Source organism: Centroberyx gerrardi, chromosome 5, assembly GCF_048128805.1.
Source record: "Centroberyx gerrardi isolate f3 chromosome 5, fCenGer3.hap1.cur.20231027, whole genome shotgun sequence".
In the NCBI taxonomy this organism is placed as follows: Eukaryota; Metazoa; Chordata; class Actinopteri; order Beryciformes; family Berycidae; genus Centroberyx; species Centroberyx gerrardi.
In genome coordinates, this window is record NC_136001.1 from 7403471 (window position 1) to 7427592 (window position 24122).

The 24122-nt window shown below is 40.7% G+C and overlaps 4 protein-coding genes across 4 annotated transcripts; all 4 read right to left on the reverse strand.

Moving 5' to 3' along the window:
• Nucleotides 1–26: 26 nt before the first annotated feature.
• On the reverse strand, nucleotides 27–2839 carry LOC139926018 (odorant receptor 131-2-like). Its single transcript, XM_078283411.1, has 3 exons — nucleotides 2690–2839; nucleotides 271–1023; nucleotides 27–131 (listed from the first exon to the last, which is right to left on the reverse strand). The coding sequence occupies exons 1-3, from the start codon at nucleotides 2837–2839 to the stop codon at nucleotides 27–29; spliced, it is 1008 nt and encodes a 335-aa protein (XP_078139537.1).
• Nucleotides 2840–6124: 3285 nt separating this feature from the next.
• Nucleotides 6125–9371, reverse strand: LOC144539320 (odorant receptor 131-2-like). The gene is made up of 3 exons (XM_078283412.1): nucleotides 9222–9371; nucleotides 6369–7121; nucleotides 6125–6229 (listed from the first exon to the last, which is right to left on the reverse strand). The coding sequence occupies exons 1-3, from the start codon at nucleotides 9369–9371 to the stop codon at nucleotides 6125–6127; spliced, it is 1008 nt and encodes a 335-aa protein (XP_078139538.1).
• A 3536-nt stretch (nucleotides 9372–12907) lies between these two features.
• On the reverse strand, nucleotides 12908–15492 carry LOC144539322 (odorant receptor 131-2-like). Its single transcript, XM_078283413.1, has 2 exons — nucleotides 15343–15492; nucleotides 12908–13675 (listed from the first exon to the last, which is right to left on the reverse strand). Exons 1-2 carry the CDS (start codon nucleotides 15490–15492, stop codon nucleotides 12908–12910), a joined length of 918 nt encoding a protein of 305 aa, XP_078139539.1.
• A 3285-nt stretch (nucleotides 15493–18777) lies between these two features.
• LOC144539323 (odorant receptor 131-2-like) lies at nucleotides 18778–22023 on the reverse strand. The gene is made up of 3 exons (XM_078283414.1): nucleotides 21874–22023; nucleotides 19022–19774; nucleotides 18778–18882 (listed from the first exon to the last, which is right to left on the reverse strand). Exons 1-3 carry the CDS (start codon nucleotides 22021–22023, stop codon nucleotides 18778–18780), a joined length of 1008 nt encoding a protein of 335 aa, XP_078139540.1.
• Nucleotides 22024–24122: the final 2099 nt, after the last annotated feature.

Here is a 24122-nt window from a genome sequence, read left to right on the forward strand (position 1 = left end):
AGAGGGATAACAATCATCGGCCCGGACTATGGCCTGGAGGCATGGCGATGTAGCTCCCTTAGCAGCCTTGGGTTGTCAATGACATGAGCAGCAGAGCGAGTGGAGAGAGTGCTGGAGAAGGGCGACATGGGCTAATTTGGGGAAAGTGAATGCAAGGTGGGCTTAGGATGCTCAGGAAAGCCTTCCAGAGTTCATGAAGTGTCACCTTTTTTTTTTTAAATAAAGACCTCCTAATTGCAGTCTGTGGATGGGTGATTACTGTATTCTCACTTTACACAACAGATACCTTTTCAAGTACCTCCTGAAAGTCTTGTCCCGTAGGCCATAGATGATTGGACTAATGGATCGTGGCAGGATGTGTATAATAATATAGCAAGCAAAGAGGGAGTCCGCATAATGTTCAGGGAACCAGTACAGCAGAGCTTTTTTTAACACGGGGAGGGCATAGGTAGCCATACACAACAGCAGCTGAAATCCATGGAGGAGGATAGTTTTCTGGGCCTTCTTAGCATCGGTGCTTGCCTCCTTGGCAGTGAACAGGATCCTGAAGTAAGTGTAGAAGATAATGAGCCAAACTATGACTAGGAACACTATATAGGTGATATCCCTCTTCTTGATAATGGTGGGATTCCTGAAGACGGTTTCCCTGAGACAGAAGACTCGGGTATGAAAAAACTCCAGGGGTTCTGTGGCCAGGGCGACGAAGAGGTCGGGGAGGACAGACAACATGCTCGTCGCCCAGATCAGACCAATCAGCATGTGTGTTCTTTTGACTGTACAGATCTGCGCATGGCGGAGGGGGACGCAGACGGCAATGTAGCACTCTACCGCCATGCAGGCCAGGTTCAGAGGGGTGTTTTCGGTGGTGAAAAGAGCAAGCAGGATGGCACAGCAGCAGAGGGAGACATTTATTGTGTAGAGGGTGTAGCTGAGGAGGAATAGCATGATAGTGAGCATCAGCTGGATCATATCGTTGACCACCAGGTGAATGAAAAGGATGTAGCGAGGATTCATGTAGAAGATCTGGTTGGCGGGAATGAAGAGGAGAGGGGTATGGGGAGATGGAAGGAGAGGAGGATGGAGGGGAAAATTGAGAGAGGAGAGTGGGGAGGAAAGAAAATAGTTGAGTGGAGCAGAGTTCAGTAGAAGAGGGGCAAGGGCAAGACTAGAGAAAACAGCACATGGGAAGTGGGGAAAGGTGTAGAGAAAAGGGGAGTTTCTCCAAAGAATCATCATTACAGAACATTGATGCTTTTTTTGGAAACCAAAATCTCTATGTTTTTGTACTGGATTTACATATTTCTAAGAGCACACATTGTAGTATCGTAATTAAGTTTTCTCATTCTGACATAAATGGCATTTACTTGATCATTGCTGCAGTGTTTACAATGAACACATTAGCAAACATTGTACAGATTCAAAATATAGTGCATTTAATATTGACTTGACTAGTGCAGTGCCCGTTCAAAATGTGCTTGTCCGGAACGGGCCAATTGCTGCTTGCTGCTTTCTCGAGAACCGTGTGTGCCCGTACCGCTTGTATTCAAAGTTTAGTAATATTGAACGTGTCGCGTGTCCAAATTGCACCAAATCCGACACTGCACATCCTTGGGTCCCCAGCAATACACTCGCCAAGTGTGAAGTCGATCGGACGAACAGTTCTCGAGATATGCGAAGGACACACACACACTCACTCACAGACAGAGATTCCTCGAATTAGTAGATAGATGTTTACAATAACTTTATCCTTGTGCCGCTCCTTTATCAAGAGCTGACAATCACCCGCAGAAGCATTTATAGATGGACAATGCTTTTTCACCACTAGACCTAGGATTGGACTTGTAATACCTGAAAGGTGTGCTGCTAATTCTGGTGAATCAAACATTAGCTAGACACAGCACTCTTCTTCTTTCTGCCTGTAGTTTTACAGTGACTGTCCACTGACAACACCCACACTCCTTGCCAACGCTGTGCTCGTAAATTTTGGACGCTTCATGGGTGTGGAAATCGGTGTAGGCAAATTTGATGGTATAGGACTTATCCTAGATAAATGCTCAACTGAACACAAACACTATTTTTTTTCAGATTTTTTTTTTTTTTTTATTATTATTTATTTCTAATTCCTAAATTATTTTTTTCAAAAAAGTTAATATGGGTCATGGATGTTATTGTAGGCCTAACTCCTTGTTTTTCTATGTTGAGAATTGTCAGGTAATGATCATTTACATCCTGGTCCTCCTGCTAATAAATAAAATAAAGTGAATTTTAATTTGTGAAAAGATGCATCATACAAAATTGGATGTGTAGGAACAGTAATAATTATTTTTCCGCCATGCTCTGTCTGGTGGGACAGGTGGAACATCAAGGGGGATACTTCATGAACAGACATGAATCAAACTGACACCTGCTGTTCTACTTATTAATGCTTGCTTCAGACGCGTAAAATTTGCATGAAATAGACTTTAGTTCATCTTTTGGCACCGCCCTGTCAATGTTGAGCTTGGAATTTTTTGACGCTCACCTTCCCACAATTTTCCACATAATCTCTACGCCTGCAAATTTGGCTGTTCAGTGGACACTCACTGTTAATCCAGCAGCAGAGGTGGTGGTGATATAAATATTAATTTCTGCCATATCTCCTCATTAAATTGATCATAAGGGGTTGGTTGACAGTGAAGGAATGTCAAACCTGATGTTTGCGGAAGGTGTGAATGAGACTGGCATTGATGTAGTTGATGGAGATGCCGAGAGCCACAACAACCACATTTTTGGTCACAGCTGTGGCGAAGGAGTCTCGATATTGTATAACCACTGTTACATTGGCAGATGACACGTTCATCTCTTGGAAGCTGAAGTTGAAGTCTAACAAAAGAGAGACAACGTAATATTCATCAACTATCATGAGAAACATTAACCCAAATATGCAACTTGTATGCAACATTATAGAGTTGCTATAAGTAATGTCATCATTTATTTACCATTGATCATATATTTATCATTGACTGGTTGAATACCATATTATATAACAGTAGTTACAATAATTATACAACAAATGCAATAATTCTATACAAAAATACACAACATAATCACACTTAGTAAACTGAGGAAGAACTCTTGGCTGGGTGGCATTGCACATTGTGGAAAAATGTGTGGAAAAATCTCATGCAAATTTTAGATAACGTACAATAAACACTTTAGGAATAACTTCAGTTACATTATCAGGTTCATCATAGGCCTTTAGAGTGAGTCTTAGACATATACCATTAACAATTTGATCATGATAATTTCCACGCATGGTTATTTTTCAATAGTCTTTGCTATTTGCACCACAATCGTTGGCTTCATTACAGCTTTGTTGAAAGTTGCATTTTTAAAACTACTGGGCACTTTTCGACATTGTGGAACCGCTGGATGAATTCAATTTTGTTAGAGAGCCTTCCGTCCTCCTTACCAGGCCCACTCAATGATAAGAGCACAAGAAAGTAGTACTCACCTCAGGCAGAAGATCAGGGCATCAACTTGAAAGATAAAAATCAATATAATATTTTGAAAATACAATTAAAATAACCACAGTAGTGGAAAGAACAACATGAACGGCCCTTTTTTAATCATCATTATTTTCAGTGTGGTTCCAATTTCCACTTCATTCAGTTCATTGTTTTGACACTTTGTCTTGAAACTGTGAAGGTGAGGCTGAGTAAGAATTCCAAAACGATATCCATTTTGGGAAGGAAGTTCATCATTGATTATAGATGATCAGTCTGTAAAACTAGTATTATTTTCAACCAAGGACTTACAAGAAGTTACCTAAGATCCTTTAAAAAGCATCATAATTATTTTCAACTTTTTGCTTTCAATTGTCAAGCTATTGTGATGTTTTTCAAATGGTGGAGATCTCAGTTTCAGAATGCTGTGCTGGGAGTGTGGATGAGGGAAGTGCCTCAGGACTGATAATAACATGGATTTCAAAATACAAATTATCCTGCAACAGGAGAAAAGACAAATCTCAGAAAAAAAAAAAAAAACACACTAGAGTAAGATAGGATCATGTAGCCATAACCAGCATGTTTGCTGCCACACATGGACAATGCACACCTCAGGTAAAGACCAACCTGGTGATATACATCATCAGTCAAGTCAGACTATACATTATCGGTCAAGTCAGAATATGATAAGGAAATATGAATGAGTTGATGAAAATGTATTTCACTATCATAGCATTGCAGCACTTCATTCAACTCTATTGTGACATTCCTCTGTGGCTATATGACTGTAGTGAAAGTTCACAGGTGGTACTTACCTTAGTTAATGCAGTCAGACCAGGATGCCAACGTGACATAACAGAGAGTGGCTCCAGAAAATCTATCAGATACTTTTATATGTGCTGGGGTTGGCAAACATCTAAGGATACAGGGGTGTGTGTATACATGTGTAGGTGTAGGTGTGAATGCATGCAGGTGGGTAGTAGATGTGTGTGTGTGTGTGTGTGTGTGTGTGTGTGTGTGTGTGTGTGAGTGTGCGTGCGTGCATGGATGTATGGTTGTGTACACATTAGGGCTGTCAAAATTGGCCAAAAATGACGTTCCATTATTCCTTCTAAAAAAACACATAGGTTCGAACCATTCGAATATCTATTTTTGCGCATTATGTCCATAAGAGGGCAAACCAATACAATGAGAGACATAACTACTTGTATAGGTATATACAAGTCTCTCTCTCTCTCTCGCTCTCTCTCTCTGCGCCGTGGTTGGTGCTAGAGTGAGAACTGAGAACGCGCTGTCTCTCGGAGCAAGATCAAATGAATGATTCGTAATTGATATGTTATTCGATAGCCTAATTTTTATACAGGTTAGGTAATATTCATACTGGTTTAAATAAACAATTTGATACAACTTTATCTCGAGGTTCCACAATTTTGCCGTCTGACCAAAATCCGAAGTATTTCCAAACAGGGCTTTTTAGATTGCTCGGAGGGGGTTGTGAACTCTCTGCCATCATTACCACACGGTTGTTGTTGAATTATTCGCTCGTTTCAGCTTGACCTATATTTCATTTTCAATCAATGAAAGTGACGTTGTGTGACTTCTGTCCATCATGCAGTGCATTCAGTGCAGCGGCCCAGGCCCACGCAAGAACTCGCGAGGCGGACAGCTGCGGTAGTGCTGCTTTTTTTTTTTTTTCACAATCGAATATTAATTTTCATAATCGAATGTCTGTTTTTTTTTACAATTCGATTATATAATCGAATTTAGAATATTCGTTGACAGCCCTAGTACGCATGCACATGGGTCCGTGTGTGTGTGCTCACACTATCTGCCTTATTGACTCTGACTCTCCAGCCATAGCATAGAGCTGTAGTTTGAGTTGAAAATGATATTTAACTTTGATACGATGTTCATATCTTTCATCACACTTACATATGTGGACATGAACAACCATGGAAATCACAGGAGGTAGATGATCTATAGTCATTTTCTGTCTATTGTTTCCAATAATTGCAACCAGGCAAAATTATACAATTTCTTACTGAGAACATAAACACAAACTTAATTTGTATTTGTATTACCACGGCAGACCGCAGTATTTACAGCTGCAGCTGGAGATTCAAGGCCAGAGCGCAGCAACTACTCCTACTGCATTCTGCCTTGGATTTAGCTGGGTTTTTTTGTTACTGCAAATTTGACATGCAGTTTTGTCTCAAACTAAACATAAATGAGCCAAAACAGTTTGTTACAAGATAAAACAGAGGCTGGTGAACAAAGTCGGTTTCCAGTCTTAATTCAATTTTGACCAAACTTGTAGTTACTACATTTTGCCTTTGCACGTCAGTATTGCGTAAACATTTAATGAAACCTGATGCAAAGATTTCATCAGTATTCATGTATGTGACATGTAGCTGCTATGAAGCTCTTATTTACTCCATATGATTGTGTTACACGTTTACATTTTAGACATTTAGCTGACACTAATCCAGAGCACCTTACAATGAGTGCAGCAGTAGAATGAGCTTTATTTATAGTTGAAAGCAAAGAATAACTCTATTTATAGAACCAAAGTCCTGACTGGAGTGCTTAGATCATAGCACCACTGGGGAGCCAAGAGGGATAACAATCATCGGCCCGGACTATGGCCTGGAGGCATGGCGATGTAGCTCCCTTAGCAGCCTTGGGTTGTCAATGACATGAGCAGCAGAGCGAGTGGAGAGAGTGCTGGAGAAGGGCGACATGGGCTAATTTGGGGAAAGTGAATGCAAGGTGGGCTTAGGATGCTCAGGAAAGCCTTCCAGAGTTCATGAAGTGTCACCTTTTTTTTTTTAAATAAAGACCTCCTAATTGCAGTCTGTGGATGGGTGATTACTGTATTCTCACTTTACACAACAGATACGTTTTCAGGTACCTCCTGAAAGTCTTGTCCCGTAGGCCATAGATGATTGGACTAATGGATCGTGGCAGGATGTGTATAATAATATAGCAAGCAAAGAGGGAGTCCGCATAATGTTCAGGGAACCAGTACAGCAGAGCTTTTTTTAACACGGGGAGGGCATAGGTAGCCATACACAACAGCAGCTGAAATCCATGAAGGAGGATAGTTTTCTGGGCCTTCTTAGCATCGGTGCTTGCCTCCTTGGCAGTGAACAGGATCCTGAAGTAAGTGTAGAAGATAATGAGCCAAACTATGACTAGGAACACTATATAGGTGATATCCCTCTTCTTGATAATGGTGGGATTCCTGAAGACGGTTTCCCTGAGACAGAAGACTCGGGTATGAAAAAACTCCAGGGGTTCTGTGGCCAGGGCGACGAAGAGGTCGGGGAGGACAGACAACATGCTCGTCGCCCAGATCAGACCAATCAGCATGTGTGTTCTTTTGACTGTACAGATCTGCGCATGGCGGAGGGGGACGCAGATGGCAATGTAGCACTCTACCGCCATGCAGGCCAGGTTCAGAGGGGTGTTTTCGGTGGTGAAAAGAGCAAGCAGGATGGCACAGCAGCAGAGGGAGACATTTATTGTGTAGAGGGTGTAGCTGAGGAGGAATAGCATGATAGTGAGCATCAGCTGGATCATATCGTTGACCACCAGGTGAATGAAAAGGATGTAGCGAGGATTCATGTAGAAGATCTGGTTGGCGGGAATGAAGAGGAGAGGGGTATGGGGAGATGGAAGGAGAGGAGGATGGAGGGGAAAATTGAGAGAGGAGAGTGGGGAGGAAAGAAAATAGTTGAGTGGAGCAGAGTTCAGTAGAAGAGGGGCAAGGGCAAGACTAGAGAAAACAGCACATGGGAAGTGGGGAAAGGTGTAGAGAAAAGGGGAGTTTCTCCAAAGAATCATCATTACAGAACATTGATGCTTTTTTTGGAAACCAAAATCTCTATGTTTTTGTACTGGATTTACATATTTCTAAGAGCACACATTGTAGTATCGTAATTAAGTTTTCTCATTCTGACATAAATGGCAATTACTTGAGTCATTGCTGCAGTGTTTACAATGAACACATTAGCAAACATTGTACAGATTCAAAATATAGTGCATTTAATATTGACTTGACTAGTGCAGTGCCCGTTCAAAACGTGCCTGTCCGGAACGGGCCGATTGCTGCTTGCTGCTTTCTCGAGAACTGCTCGTGCCCGTAGTGCTGCTTTCTCGAGAATCGCGTGTGCCCGTACCGCTTGAGCCCCGCTGCCGCACAGAGCGCTGTCCGCTTGTTTATTCAAAGTTTAGTAATATTGAACGTGTCGCGTGTCCAAATTGCACCAAATCCGACACTGCACGTCCTTGGGTCCCCAGTCCCCAGACTTCACCAGTGAGACTAAACTGCGCTTGAACCGTAGAAGCAGTTTACGGCCTTCCATTGGTTGATTCTGCTGCCAATCAAACGTGTCTGCGCTCCTATTGGCTAGTTTTACTGCCTCCGCCTCTGTTATTTTCTCCTGTGTGTGCTCGTTCTTCTCTCTCGGGCATGAGCGGGGCGCGTGCCTTTGTCCCGCTCAGCCAGTCAGAGCCCTGAAGCCCCCCCCCCCGCTGCACTCAGACACAGAGCTGAGAGGCTCGCTGTTCGCTTGTTTAGTCGGTTTATTAATATTGAACGTGTCACGTGTCCAAATTGCACCAAATCCGACACTGCACATCCTTGGGTCCCCAGCAATACACTCGCCAAGTGTGAAGTCGATCGGACGAACGGTTCTCGAGATATGCGAAGGACACACACACATACACACACACTCACTCACAGACAGAGATTCCTCGAATTAGATAGATGTTTACCATAACTTTATCCTTGTGCCGCTCCTTTATCAAGAGCTGGCAATCACCCGCAGAAGCATTTATAGATGGACAATGCTTTTTCACCACTAGACCTAGGATTGGACTTTTAATACCTGAAAGGTGTGCTGCTAATTCTGGTGAATCAAACATTAGCTAGACACAGCACTCTTCTTCTTTCTGCCTGTAGTTTTACAGTGACTGTCCACTGACAACACCCACACTCCTTGCCAACGCTGTGCTCGTAAATTTTGGACGCTTCATGGGTGTGGAAATAATCGGTGTAGGAAAATTTGATGGTATAGGACTTATCCTAGATAAATGCTCAACTGAACACAAACACTATTTTTTTTTTCAGATTTTTTTATTTTTTATTATTATTTATTTCCAATTCCTACATTTTTTTTTTCAAAAAAGGTAATATGGGTCATGGATGTTATTGTAGGCCTAACTCCTTGTTTTTCTATGTTGAGAATTGTCAGGTAATGGTCATTTACATCCTGGTCCTCCTGCTAATAAATAAAATAAAGTGAATTTTAATTTGTGAAAAGATGCATCATACAAAATTGGATGTGTAGGAACAGTAATAATTATTTTTCCTCCATGCTCTGTCTGGTGGGACAGGTGGAACATCAAGGGGGATACTTCATGAACAGACATGAATCAAACTGACACCTGCTGTTCTACTTATTAATGCTTGCTTCAGACGTGTAAAATTTGCATGAAATAGACTTTAGTTCATCTTTTGGCACCGCCCTGTCAATGTTGAGCTTGGAATTTTTTGACGCTCACCTTCCCACAATTTTCCACATAATCTCTACGCCTGCAAATTTGGCTGTTCAGTGGACACTCACTGTTAATCCAGCAGCAGAGGTGGTGGTGATATAAATATTAATTTCTGCCATATCTCCTCATTAAATTGATCATAAGTGGTTGGTTGACAGTGAAGGAATGTCAAACCTGATGTTTGCGGAAGGTGTGAATGAGACTGGCATTGATGTAGTTGATGGAGATGCCGAGAGCCACAACAACCACATTTTTGGTCACAGCTGTGGCGAAGGAGTCTCGATATTGTATAACCACTGTTACATTGGCAGATGACACGTTCATCTCTTGGAAGCTGAAGTTGAAGTCTAACAAAAGAGAGACAACGTAATATTCATCAACTATCATAAGAAACATTAACCCAAATATGCAACTTGTATGCAACATTATAGAGTTGCTATAAGTAATGTCATCATTTATTTACCATTGATCATATATTTATCATTGACTGGTTGAATACCATATTATATAACAGTAGTTACAATAATTATACAACAAATGCAATAATTCTATACAATAATACACAACATAATCACACTTAGTAAACTGAGGAAGAACTCTTGGCTGGGTGGCATTGCACATTGTGGAAAAATCTCATGCGAATTTTAGATAACGTACAATAAACACTTTAGGAATAACTTCAGTTACATTATCAGGTTCATCATAGGCCTTTAGAGTGAGTCTTAGACATATACCATTAACAATTTGATCATGATAATTTCCACGCATGGTTATTTTTCAATAGTCTTTGCTATTTGCACCACAATCGTTGGCTTCATTACAGCTTTGTTGAAAGTTGCATTTTTAAAACTACTGGGCACTTTTCGACATTGTGGAACCGCTGGATGAATTCAATTTTGTTAGAGAGCCTTCCGTCCTCCTTACCAGGCCCACTCAATGACAAGAGCACAAGAAAGTAGTACTCACCTCAGGCAGAAGATCAGGGCATCAACTTGAAAGATAAAAATCAATATAATATTTTGAAAATACAGTTAAAATAACCACAGTAGTGGAAAGAACAACATGAACGGCCCTTTTTTAATCATCATTATTTTCAGTGTGGTTCCAATTTCCACTTCATTCAGTTCATTGTTTTGACACTTTGTCTTGAAACTGTGAAGGTGAGGCTGAGTAAGAATTCCAAAACGATATCCATTTTGGGAAGGAAGTTCATCATTGATTATAGATGATCAGTCTGTAAAACTAGTATTATTTTCAACCAAGGACTTACAAGAAGTTACCTAAGATCCTTTAAAAAGCATCATAATTATTTTCAACTTTTTGCTTTCAATTGTCAAGCTATTGTGATGTTTTTCAAATGGTGGAGATCTCAGTTTCAGAATGCTGTGCTGGGAGTGTGGATGAGGGAAGTGCCTCAGGACTGATAATAACATGGATTTCAAAATACAAATTATCCTGCAACAGGAGAAAAGACAAATCTCAGAAAAAAAAAAAAAACACACTAGAGTAAGATAGGATCATGTAGCCATAACCAGCATGTTTGCTGCCACACATGGACAATGCACACCTCAGGTAAAGACCAACCTGGTGATATACATCATCAGTCAAGTCAGAATATACATTATCGGTCAAGTCAGAATATGATAAGGAAATATGAATGAGTTGATGAAAATGTATTTCACTATCATAGCATTGCAGCACTTCATTCAACTCTATTGTGACATTCCTCTGTGGCTATATGACTGTAGTGAAAGTTCACAGGTGGTACTTACCTTAGTTAATGCAGTCAGACCAGGATGCCAACGTGACATAACAGAGAGTGGCTCCAGAAAATCTATCAGATACTTTTATATGTGCTGGGGTTGGCAAACATCTAAGGATACAGGGGTGTGTGTATACATGTGTAGGTGTAGGTGTGAATGCATACAGGTGGGTAGTAGATGTGTGTGTGTGTGTGTGTGTGTGTGTGTGTGCGTGCGTGCATGGATGTATGGTTGTGTACACATTAGGGCTGTCAAAATTGGCCAAAAATGACGTTCCATTATTCCTTCTAAAAAAACACATAGGTTCGAACCATTCGAATATCTATTTTGGCGCATTATGTCCATAAGAGGGCAAACCAATACAACGAGAGACATAACTACTTGTATAGGTATATTTATTTCAACATAAACATGTCTTTTAAAAGATCTACATACCTACACATTACAAAATAAACAAATAAAATAATGTCCTATACCGTAAAACTTCATTTAAAGACCTCTCTCTCTCTCACTGAGGACGCGCTGTCTCTCGGAGCAAGATCAAATGAATGATTCGTAATTGATATGTTATTCGATAGCCTAATTTTTATACAGGTTAGGTAATATTCATACTGGTTTAAATAAACAATTTGATACAACTTTATCTCGAGGTTCCACAATTTTGCCGTCTGACCAAAATCCGAAGTATTTCCAAACAGGGCTTTTTAGATTGCTCGGAGGGGGTTGTGAACTCTCTGCCATCATTACCACACGGTTGTTGTTGAATTATTCGCTCGTTTCAGCTTGACCTATATTTCATTTTCAATCAATGAAAGTGACGTTGTGTGACTTCTGTCCATCATGCAGTGCATTCAGTGCAGCGGCCCAGGCCCACGCGAGAACTCGCGAGGCGGACAGCCGCGGTAGTGCTGCTTTTTTTTTTTTTTTCACAATCGAATATTAATTTTCATAATCGAATGTCTGTTTTTTTTTACAATTCGATTATATAATCGAATTTAGAATATTCGTTGACAGCCCTAGTACGCATGCACATGGGTCCGTGTGTGTGTGCTCACACTATCTGCCTTATTGACTCTGACTCTCCAGCCATAGCATAGAGCTGTAGTTTGAGTTGAAAATGATATTTAACTTTGATACGATGTTCATATCTTTCATCACACTTACATATGTGGACATGAACAACCATGGAAATCACAGGAGGTAGATGATATAGTCATTTTCTGTCTATTGTTTCCAATAATTGCAACCAGGCAAAATTATACAATTTCTCACTGAGAACATAAACACAAACTTCATTTGTATTTGTATAACCACGGCAGACAGCAGTATTTACAGCTGCAGCTGGAGATTCAAGGCCAGAGCGCAGCAACTACTCCTACTGCATTCTGCCTTGGATTTAGCTGGTTTTTTTGTTACTGCAAATTTGACATGCAGTTTTGTCTCAAACTAAACATAAATGAGCCAAAACAGTTTGTTACAAGATAAAACAGAGGCTGGTGAACAAAGTCGGTTTCCAGTCTTAATTCAATTTTGACCAAACTTGTAGTTTCTACATTTTGCCTTTGCACGTCAGTATTGCGTAAACATTTAATGAAACCTGATGCAAAGATTTCATCAGTATTCATGTATGTGACATGTAGCTGCTATGAAGCTCTTATTTACTCCATATGATTGTGTTACACGTTTACATTTTAGACATTTAGCTGACACTAATCCAGAGCACCTTACAATGAGTGCAGCAGTAGAATGAGCTTTATTTATAGTTGAAAGCAAAGAATAACTCTATTTATAGAACCAAAGTCCTGACTGGAGTGCTTAGATCATAGCACCACTGGGGAGCCAAGAGGGATAACAATCATCGGCCTGGACTATGGCCTGGAGGCATGGCGATGTAGCTCCCTTAGCAGCCTTGGGTTGTCAATGACATGAGCAGCAGAGCGAGTGGAGAGAGTGCTGGAGAAGGGCGACATGGGCTAATTTGGGGAAAGTGAATGCAAGGTGGGCTTAGGATGCTCAGGAAAGCCTTCCAGAGTTCATGAAGTGTCACCTTTTTCTTTTTAAATAAAGACCTCCTAATTACAGTCTGTGGATGGGTGATTACTGTATGCTCACTTTACACAACAGATACCTTTTCAGGTACCTCCTGAAAGTCTTGTCCCGTAGGCCATAGATGATTGGACTAATGGATCGTGGCAGGATGTGTATAATAATATAGCAAGCAAAGAGGGAGTCCGCATAATGTTCAGGGAACCAGTACAGCAGAGCTTTTTTTAACAGGGGGCCTGCATAGGTAGCCATACACAACAGCAGCTGAAATCCATGGAGGAGGATAGTTTTCTGGGCCTTCTTAGCATCGGTGCTTGCCTCCTTGGCAGTGAACAGGATCCTGAAGTAAGTGTAGAAGATAATGAGCCAAACTATGACTAGGAACACTATATAGGTGATATCCCTCTTCTTGATAATGGTGGGATTCCTGAAGACGGTTTCCCTGAGACAGAAGACTCGGGTATGAAAAAACTCCAGGGGTTCTGTGGCCAGGGCGATGAAGAGGTCGGGGAGGACAGACAACATGCTCGTCGCCCAGATCAGACCAATCAGCATGTGTGTTCTTTTGACTGTACAGATCTGCGCATGGCGGAGGGGGACGCAGATGGCAATGTAGCACTCTACCGCCATGCAGGCCAGGTTCAGAGGGGTGTTTTCGGTGGTGAAAAGAGCAAGCAGGATGGCACAGCAGCAGAGGGAGACATTTATTGTGTAGAGGGTGTAGCTGAGGAGGAATAGCATGATAGTGAGCATCAGCTGGATCATATCGTTGACCACCAGGTGAATGAAAAGGATGTAGCGAGGATTCATGTAGAAGATCTGGTTGGCGGGAATGAAGAGGAGAGGGGTATGGGGAGATGGAAGGAGAGGAGGATGGAGGGGAAAATTGAGAGAGGAGAGTGGGGAGGAAAGAAAATAGTTGAGTGGAGCAGAGTTCAGTAGAAGAGGGGCAAGGGCAAGACTAGAGAAAACAGCACATGGGAAGTGGGGAAAGGTGTAGAGAAAAGGGGAGTTTCTCCAAAGAATCATCATTACAGAACATTGATGCTTTTTTTGGAAACCAAAATCTCTATGTTTTTGTACTGGATTTACATATTTCTAAGAGCACACATTGTAGTATCGTAATTAAGTTTTCTCATTCTGACATAAATGGCATTTACTTGATCATTGCTGCAGTGTTTACAATGAACACATTAGCAAACATTGTACAGATTCAAAATATAGTGCATTTAATATTGACTTGACTAGTGCAGTGCCCGTTCAAAATGTGCTTGTCCGGAACGGGCCAATTGCTGCTTGCTGCTTTCTCGAGAACCGTGTGTGCCCGTACCGCTTGTATTCAAAGTTTAGTAATATTGAACGTGTCGCGTGTCCAAATTGCACCAAATCCGACACTGCACGTCCTTGGGTCCCCAGCAATACACTCGCCAAGTGTGAAGTCGATCGGACGAACAGTTCTCGAGATATGCGAAGGACACACACACACTCACTCACAGACAGAGATTCCTCGAATTAGTAGATAGATGTTTACAATAACTTTATCCTTGTGCCGCTCCTTTATCAAGAGCTGACAATCACCCGCAGAAGCATTTATAGATGGACAATGCTTTTTCACCACTAGACCTAGGATTGGACTTGTAATACCTGAAAGGTGTGCTGCTAATTCTGGTGAATCAAACATTAGCTAGACACAGCACTCTTCTTCTTTCTGCCTGTAGTTTTACAGTGACTGTCCACTGACAACACCCACACTCCTTGCCAACGCTGTGCTCGTAAATTTTGGACGCTTCATGGGTGTGGAAATCGGTGTAGGCAAATTTGATGGTATAGGACTTATCCTAGATAAATGCTCAACTGAACACAAACACTATTTTTTTTCAGATTTTTTTTTTTTTTGTATTATTATTTATTTCTAATTCCTAAATTATTTTTTTTCAAAAAAGTTAATATGGGTCATGGATGTTATTGTAGGCCTAACTCCTTGTTTTTCTATGTTGAGAATTGTCAGGTAATGATCATTTACATCCTGGTCCTCCTGCTAATAAATAAAATAAAGTGAATTTTAATTTGTGAAAAGATGCATCATACAAAATTGGATGTGTAGGAACAGTAATAATTATTTTTCCGCCATGCTCTGTCTGGTGGGACAGGTGGAACATCAAGGGGGATACTTCATGAACAGACATGAATCAAACTGACACCTGCTGTTCTACTTATTAATGCTTGCTTCAGACGCGTAAAATTTGCATGAAATAGACTTTAGTTCATCTTTTGGCACCGCCCTGTCAATGTTGAGCTTGGAATTTTTTGACGCTCACCTTCCCACAATTTTCCACATAATCTCTACGCCTGCAAATTTGGCTGTTCAGTGGACACTCACTGTTAATCCAGCAGCAGAGGTGGTGGTGATATAAATATTAATTTCTGCCATATCTCCTCATTAAATTGATCATAAGGGGTTGGTTGACAGTGAAGGAATGTCAAACCTGATGTTTGCGGAAGGTGTGAATGAGACTGGCATTGATGTAGTTGATGGAGATGCCGAGAGCCACAACAACCACATTTTTGGTCACAGCTGTGGCGAAGGAGTCTCGATATTGTATAACCACTGTTACATTGGCAGATGACACGTTCATCTCTTGGAAGCTGAAGTTGAAGTCTAACAAAAGAGAGACAACGTAATATTCATCAACTATCATGAGAAACATTAACCCAAATATGCAACTTGTATGCAACATTATAGAGTTGCTATAAGTAATGTCATCATTTATTTACCATTGATCATATATTTATCATTGACTGGTTGAATACCATATTATATAACAGTAGTTACAATAATTATACAACAAATGCAATAATTCTATACAAAAATACACAACATAATCACACTTAGTAAACTGAGGAAGAACTCTTGGCTGGGTGGCATTGCACATTGTGGAAAAATGTGTGGAAAAATCTCATGCAAATTTTAGATAACGTACAATAAACACTTTAGGAATAACTTCAGTTACATTATCAGGTTCATCATAGGCCTTTAGAGTGAGTCTTAGACATATACCATTAACAATTTGATCATGATAATTTCCACGCATGGTTATTTTTCAATAGTCTTTGCTATTTGCACCACAATCGTTGGCTTCATTACAGCTTTGTTGAAAGTTGCATTTTTAAAACTACTGGGCACTTTTCGACATTGTGGAACCGCTGGATGAATTCAATTTTGTTAGAGAGCCTTCCGTCCTCCTTACCAGGCCCACTCAATGATAAGAGCACAAGAAAGTAGTACTCACCTCAGGCAGAAGATCAGGGCATCAACTTGAAAGATAAAAATCAATATAATATTTTGAAAATACAATTAAAATAACCACAGTAGTGGAAAGAACAACATGAACGGCCCTTTTTTAATCATCATTATTTTCAGTGTGGTTCCAATTTCCACTTCATTCAGTTCATTGTTTTGACACTTTGTCTTGAAACTGTGAAGGTGAGGCTGAGTAAGAATTCCAAAACGATATCCATTTTGGGAAGGAAGTTCATCATTGATTATAGATGATCAGTCTGTAAAACTAGTATTATTTTCAACCAAGGACTTACAAGAAGTTACCTAAGATCCTTTAAAAAGCATCATAATTATTTTCAACTTTTTGCTTTCAATTGTCAAGCTATTGTGATGTTTTTCAAATGGTGGAGATCTCAGTTTCAGAATGCTGTGCTGGGAGTGTGGATGAGGGAAGTGCCTCAGGACTGATAATAACATGGATTTCAAAATACAAATTATCCTGCAACAGGAGAAAAGACAAATCTCAGAAAAAAAAAAAAAAACACACTAGAGTAAGATAGGATCATGTAGCCATAACCAGCATGTTTGCTGCCACACATGGACAATGCACACCTCAGGTAAAGACCAACCTGGTGATATACATCATCAGTCAAGTCAGACTATACATTATCGGTCAAGTCAGAATATGATAAGGAAATATGAATGAGTTGATGAAAATGTATTTCACTATCATAGCATTGCAGCACTTCATTCAACTCTATTGTGACATTCCTCTGTGGCTATATGACTGTAGTGAAAGTTCACAGGTGGTACTTACCTTAGTTAATGCAGTCAGACCAGGATGCCAACGTGACATAACAGAGAGTGGCTCCAGAAAATCTATCAGATACTTTTATATGTGCTGGGGTTGGCAAACATCTAAGGATACAGGGGTGTGTGTATACATGTGTAGGTGTAGGTGTGAATGCATGCAGGTGGGTAGTAGATGTGTGTGTGTGTGTGTGTGTGTGTGTGTGTGTGTGTGTGTGTGAGTGTGCGTGCGTGCATGGATGTATGGTTGTGTACACATTAGGGCTGTCAAAATTGGCCAAAAATGACGTTCCATTATTCCTTCTAAAAAAACACATAGGTTCGAACCATTCGAATATCTATTTTTGCGCATTATGTCCATAAGAGGGCAAACCAATACAATGAGAGACATAACTACTTGTATAGGTATATACAAGTCTCTCTCTCTCTCTCGCTCTCTCTCTCTGCGCCGTGGTTGGTGCTAGAGTGAGAACTGAGAACGCGCTGTCTCTCGGAGCAAGATCAAATGAATGATTCGTAATTGATATGTTATTCGATAGCCTAATTTTTATACAGGTTAGGTAATATTCATACTGGTTTAAATAAACAATTTGATACAACTTTATCTCGAGGTTCCACAATTTTGCCGTCTGACCAAAATCCGAAGTATTTCCAAACAGGGCTTTTTAGATTGCTCGGAGGGGGTTGTGAACTCTCTGCCATCATTACCACACGGTTGTTGTTGAATTATTCGCTCGTTTCAGCTTGACCTATATTTCATTTTCAATCAATGAAAGTGACGTTGTGTGACTTCTGTCCATCATGCAGTGCATTCAGTGCAGCGGCCCAGGCCCACGCAAGAACTCGCGAGGCGGACAGCTGCGGTAGTGCTGCTTTTTTTTTTTTTTCACAATCGAATATTAATTTTCATAATCGAATGTCTGTTTTTTTTTACAATTCGATTATATAATCGAATTTAGAATATTCGTTGACAGCCCTAGTACGCATGCACATGGGTCCGTGTGTGTGTGCTCACACTATCTGCCTTATTGACTCTGACTCTCCAGCCATAGCATAGAGCTGTAGTTTGAGTTGAAAATGATATTTAACTTTGATACGATGTTCATATCTTTCATCACACTTACATATGTGGACATGAACAACCATGGAAATCACAGGAGGTAGATGATCTATAGTCATTTTCTGTCTATTGTTTCCAATAATTGCAACCAGGCAAAATTATACAATTTCTTACTGAGAACATAAACACAAACTTAATTTGTATTTGTATTACCACGGCAGACCGCAGTATTTACAGCTGCAGCTGGAGATTCAAGGCCAGAGCGCAGCAACTACTCCTACTGCATTCTGCCTTGGATTTAGCTGGGTTTTTTTGTTACTGCAAATTTGACATGCAGTTTTGTCTCAAACTAAACATAAATGAGCCAAAACAGTTTGTTACAAGATAAAACAGAGGCTGGTGAACAAAGTCGGTTTCCAGTCTTAATTCAATTTTGACCAAACTTGTAGTTACTACATTTTGCCTTTGCACGTCAGTATTGCGTAAACATTTAATGAAACCTGATGCAAAGATTTCATCAGTATTCATGTATGTGACATGTAGCTGCTATGAAGCTCTTATTTACTCCATATGATTGTGTTACACGTTTACATTTTAGACATTTAGCTGACACTAATCCAGAGCACCTTACAATGAGTGCAGCAGTAGAATGAGCTTTATTTATAGTTGAAAGCAAAGAATAACTCTATTTATAGAACCAAAGTCCTGACTGGAGTGCTTAGATCATAGCACCACTGGGGAGCCAAGAGGGATAACAATCATCGGCCCGGACTATGGCCTGGAGGCATGGCGATGTAGCTCCCTTAGCAGCCTTGGGTTGTCAATGACATGAGCAGCAGAGCGAGTGGAGAGAGTGCTGGAGAAGGGCGACATGGGCTAATTTGGGGAAAGTGAATGCAAGGTGGGCTTAGGATGCTCAGGAAAGCCTTCCAGAGTTCATGAAGTGTCACCTTTTTTTTTTTAAATAAAGACCTCCTAATTGCAGTCTGTGGATGGGTGATTACTGTATTCTCACTTTACACAACAGATACGTTTTCAGGTACCTCCTGAAAGTCTTGTCCCGTAGGCCATAGATGATTGGACTAATGGATCGTGGCAGGATGTGTATAATAATATAGCAAGCAAAGAGGGAGTCCGCATAATGTTCAGGGAACCAGTACAGCAGAGCTTTTTTTAACACGGGGAGGGCATAGGTAGCCATACACAACAGCAGCTGAAATCCATGAAGGAGGATAGTTTTCTGGGCCTTCTTAGCATCGGTGCTTGCCTCCTTGGCAGTGAACAGGATCCTGAAGTAAGTGTAGAAGATAATGAGCCAAACTATGACTAGGAACACTATATAGGTGATATCCCTCTTCTTGATAATGGTGGGATTCCTGAAGACGGTTTCCCTGAGACAGAAGACTCGGGTATGAAAAAACTCCAGGGGTTCTGTGGCCAGGGCGACGAAGAGGTCGGGGAGGACAGACAACATGCTCGTCGCCCAGATCAGACCAATCAGCATGTGTGTTCTTTTGACTGTACAGATCTGCGCATGGCGGAGGGGGACGCAGATGGCAATGTAGCACTCTACCGCCATGCAGGCCAGGTTCAGAGGGGTGTTTTCGGTGGTGAAAAGAGCAAGCAGGATGGCACAGCAGCAGAGGGAGACATTTATTGTGTAGAGGGTGTAGCTGAGGAGGAATAGCATGATAGTGAGCATCAGCTGGATCATATCGTTGACCACCAGGTGAATGAAAAGGATGTAGCGAGGATTCATGTAGAAGATCTGGTTGGCGGGAATGAAGAGGAGAGGGGTATGGGGAGATGGAAGGAGAGGAGGATGGAGGGGAAAATTGAGAGAGGAGAGTGGGGAGGAAAGAAAATAGTTGAGTGGAGCAGAGTTCAGTAGAAGAGGGGCAAGGGCAAGACTAGAGAAAACAGCACATGGGAAGTGGGGAAAGGTGTAGAGAAAAGGGGAGTTTCTCCAAAGAATCATCATTACAGAACATTGATGCTTTTTTTGGAAACCAAAATCTCTATGTTTTTGTACTGGATTTACATATTTCTAAGAGCACACATTGTAGTATCGTAATTAAGTTTTCTCATTCTGACATAAATGGCAATTACTTGAGTCATTGCTGCAGTGTTTACAATGAACACATTAGCAAACATTGTACAGATTCAAAATATAGTGCATTTAATATTGACTTGACTAGTGCAGTGCCCGTTCAAAACGTGCCTGTCCGGAACGGGCCGATTGCTGCTTGCTGCTTTCTCGAGAACTGCTCGTGCCCGTAGTGCTGCTTTCTCGAGAATCGCGTGTGCCCGTACCGCTTGAGCCCCGCTGCCGCACAGAGCGCTGTCCGCTTGTTTATTCAAAGTTTAGTAATATTGAACGTGTCGCGTGTCCAAATTGCACCAAATCCGACACTGCACGTCCTTGGGTCCCCAGTCCCCAGACTTCACCAGTGAGACTAAACTGCGCTTGAACCGTAGAAGCAGTTTACGGCCTTCCATTGGTTGATTCTGCTGCCAATCAAACGTGTCTGCGCTCCTATTGGCTAGTTTTACTGCCTCCGCCTCTGTTATTTTCTCCTGTGTGTGCTCGTTCTTCTCTCTCGGGCATGAGCGGGGCGCGTGCCTTTGTCCCGCTCAGCCAGTCAGAGCCCTGAAGCCCCCCCCCCGCTGCACTCAGACACAGAGCTGAGAGGCTCGCTGTTCGCTTGTTTAGTCGGTTTATTAATATTGAACGTGTCACGTGTCCAAATTGCACCAAATCCGACACTGCACATCCTTGGGTCCCCAGCAATACACTCGCCAAGTGTGAAGTCGATCGGACGAACGGTTCTCGAGATATGCGAAGGACACACACACATACACACACACTCACTCACAGACAGAGATTCCTCGAATTAGATAGATGTTTACCATAACTTTATCCTTGTGCCGCTCCTTTATCAAGAGCTGGCAATCACCCGCAGAAGCATTTATAGATGGACAATGCTTTTTCACCACTAGACCTAGGATTGGACTTTTAATACCTGAAAGGTGTGCTGCTAATTCTGGTGAATCAAACATTAGCTAGACACAGCACTCTTCTTCTTTCTGCCTGTAGTTTTACAGTGACTGTCCACTGACAACACCCACACTCCTTGCCAACGCTGTGCTCGTAAATTTTGGACGCTTCATGGGTGTGGAAATAATCGGTGTAGGAAAATTTGATGGTATAGGACTTATCCTAGATAAATGCTCAACTGAACACAAACACTATTTTTTTTTTCAGATTTTTTTATTTTTTATTATTATTTATTTCCAATTCCTAAATTTTTTTTTTCAAAAAAGGTAATATGGGTCATGGATGTTATTGTAGGCCTAACTCCTTGTTTTTCTATGTTGAGAATTGTCAGGTAATGGTCATTTACATCCTGGTCCTCCTGCTAATAAATAAAATAAAGTGAATTTTAATTTGTGAAAAGATGCATCATACAAAATTGGATGTGTAGGAACAGTAATAATTATTTTTCCTCCATGCTCTGTCTGGTGGGACAGGTGGAACATCAAGGGGGATACTTCATGAACAGACATGAATCAAACTGACACCTGCTGTTCTACTTATTAATGCTTGCTTCAGACGTGTAAAATTTGCATGAAATAGACTTTAGTTCATCTTTTGGCACCGCCCTGTCAATGTTGAGCTTGGAATTTTTTGACGCTCACCTTCCCACAATTTTCCACATAATCTCTACGCCTGCAAATTTGGCTGTTCAGTGGACACTCACTGTTAATCCAGCAGCAGAGGTGGTGGTGATATAAATATTAATTTCTGCCATATCTCCTCATTAAATTGATCATAAGTGGTTGGTTGACAGTGAAGGAATGTCAAACCTGATGTTTGCGGAAGGTGTGAATGAGACTGGCATTGATGTAGTTGATGGAGATGCCGAGAGCCACAACAACCACATTTTTGGTCACAGCTGTGGCGAAGGAGTCTCGATATTGTATAACCACTGTTACATTGGCAGATGACACGTTCATCTCTTGGAAGCTGAAGTTGAAGTCTAACAAAAGAGAGACAACGTAATATTCATCAACTATCATAAGAAACATTAACCCAAATATGCAACTTGTATGCAACATTATAGAGTTGCTATAAGTAATGTCATCATTTATTTACCATTGATCATATATTTATCATTGACTGGTTGAATACCATATTATATAACAGTAGTTACAATAATTATACAACAAATGCAATAATTCTATACAATAATACACAACATAATCACACTTAGTAAACTGAGGAAGAACTCTTGGCTGGGTGGCATTGCACATTGTGGAAAAATCTCATGCGAATTTTAGATAACGTACAATAAACACTTTAGGAATAACTTCAGTTACATTATCAGGTTCATCATAGGCCTTTAGAGTGAGTCTTAGACATATACCATTAACAATTTGATCATGATAATTTCCACGCATGGTTATTTTTCAATAGTCTTTGCTATTTGCACCACAATCGTTGGCTTCATTACAGCTTTGTTGAAAGTTGCATTTTTAAAACTACTGGGCACTTTTCGACATTGTGGAACCGCTGGATGAATTCAATTTTGTTAGAGAGCCTTCCGTCCTCCTTACCAGGCCCACTCAATGACAAGAGCACAAGAAAGTAGTACTCACCTCAGGCAGAAGATCAGGGCATCAACTTGAAAGATAAAAATCAATATAATATTTTGAAAATACAGTTAAAATAACCACAGTAGTGGAAAGAACAACATGAACGGCCCTTTTTTAATCATCATTATTTTCAGTGTGGTTCCAATTTCCACTTCATTCAGTTCATTGTTTTGACACTTTGTCTTGAAACTGTGAAGGTGAGGCTGAGTAAGAATTCCAAAACGATATCCATTTTGGGAAGGAAGTTCATCATTGATTATAGATGATCAGTCTGTAAAACTAGTATTATTTTCAACCAAGGACTTACAAGAAGTTACCTAAGATCCTTTAAAAAGCATCATAATTATTTTCAACTTTTTGCTTTCAATTGTCAAGCTATTGTGATGTTTTTCAAATGGTGGAGATCTCAGTTTCAGAATGCTGTGCTGGGAGTGTGGATGAGGGAAGTGCCTCAGGACTGATAATAACATGGATTTCAAAATACAAATTATCCTGCAACAGGAGAAAAGACAAATCTCAGAAAAAAAAAAAAAACACACTAGAGTAAGATAGGATCATGTAGCCATAACCAGCATGTTTGCTGCCACACATGGACAATGCACACCTCAGGTAAAGACCAACCTGGTGATATACATCATCAGTCAAGTCAGAATATACATTATCGGTCAAGTCAGAATATGATAAGGAAATATGAATGAGTTGATGAAAATGTATTTCACTATCATAGCATTGCAGCACTTCATTCAACTCTATTGTGACATTCCTCTGTGGCTATATGACTGTAGTGAAAGTTCACAGGTGGTACTTACCTTAGTTAATGCAGTCAGACCAGGATGCCAACGTGACATAACAGAGAGTGGCTCCAGAAAATCTATCAGATACTTTTATATGTGCTGGGGTTGGCAAACATCTAAGGATACAGGGGTGTGTGTATACATGTGTAGGTGTAGGTGTGAATGCATACAGGTGGGTAGTAGATGTGTGTGTGTGTGTGTGTGTGTGTGTGTGTGCGTGCGTGCATGGATGTATGGTTGTGTACACATTAGGGCTGTCAAAATTGGCCAAAAATGACGTTCCATTATTCCTTCTAAAAAAACACATAGGTTCGAACCATTCGAATATCTATTTTGGCGCATTATGTCCATAAGAGGGCAAACCAATACAACGAGAGACATAACTACTTGTATAGGTATATTTATTTCAACATAAACATGTCTTTTAAAAGATCTACATACCTACACATTACAAAATAAACAAATAAAATAATGTCCTATACCGTAAAACTTCATTTAAAGACCTCTCTCTCTCTCACTGAGGACGCGCTGTCTCTCGGAGCAAGATCAAATGAATGATTCGTAATTGATATGTTATTCGATAGCCTAATTTTTATACAGGTTAGGTAATATTCATACTGGTTTAAATAAACAATTTGATACAACTTTATCTCGAGGTTACACAAT

Coding starts and splice junctions, on each gene's coding strand:
- LOC144539320 (XM_078283412.1), bottom strand. CDS start 9,371: ATGAACGTGTCATCTGCCAATGTAACAGTGGTTATACAATATCGAGAC. Junction 7,122..9,221: donor ACACCTTCCGCAAACATCAG/GTTTGACATTCC, acceptor CCCGCCAACCAG/ATCTTCTACATGAATCCTCG. Junction 6,230..6,368: donor AAACGTATCTGTTGTGTAAA/GTGAGAATACAG, acceptor TCCCCAAATTAG/CCCATGTCGCCCTTCTCCAG.
- LOC144539323 (XM_078283414.1), bottom strand. CDS start 22,023: ATGAACGTGTCATCTGCCAATGTAACAGTGGTTATACAATATCGAGAC. Junction 19,775..21,873: donor ACACCTTCCGCAAACATCAG/GTTTGACATTCC, acceptor CCCGCCAACCAG/ATCTTCTACATGAATCCTCG. Junction 18,883..19,021: donor AAACGTATCTGTTGTGTAAA/GTGAGAATACAG, acceptor TCCCCAAATTAG/CCCATGTCGCCCTTCTCCAG.
- LOC144539322 (XM_078283413.1), bottom strand. CDS start 15,492: ATGAACGTGTCATCTGCCAATGTAACAGTGGTTATACAATATCGAGAC. Junction 13,676..15,342: donor ACACCTTCCGCAAACATCAG/GTTTGACATTCC, acceptor CCCGCCAACCAG/ATCTTCTACATGAATCCTCG.
- LOC139926018 (XM_078283411.1), bottom strand. CDS start 2,839: ATGAACGTGTCATCTGCCAATGTAACAGTGGTTATACAATATCGAGAC. Junction 1,024..2,689: donor ACACCTTCCGCAAACATCAG/GTTTGACATTCC, acceptor CCCGCCAACCAG/ATCTTCTACATGAATCCTCG. Junction 132..270: donor AAAGGTATCTGTTGTGTAAA/GTGAGAATACAG, acceptor TCCCCAAATTAG/CCCATGTCGCCCTTCTCCAG.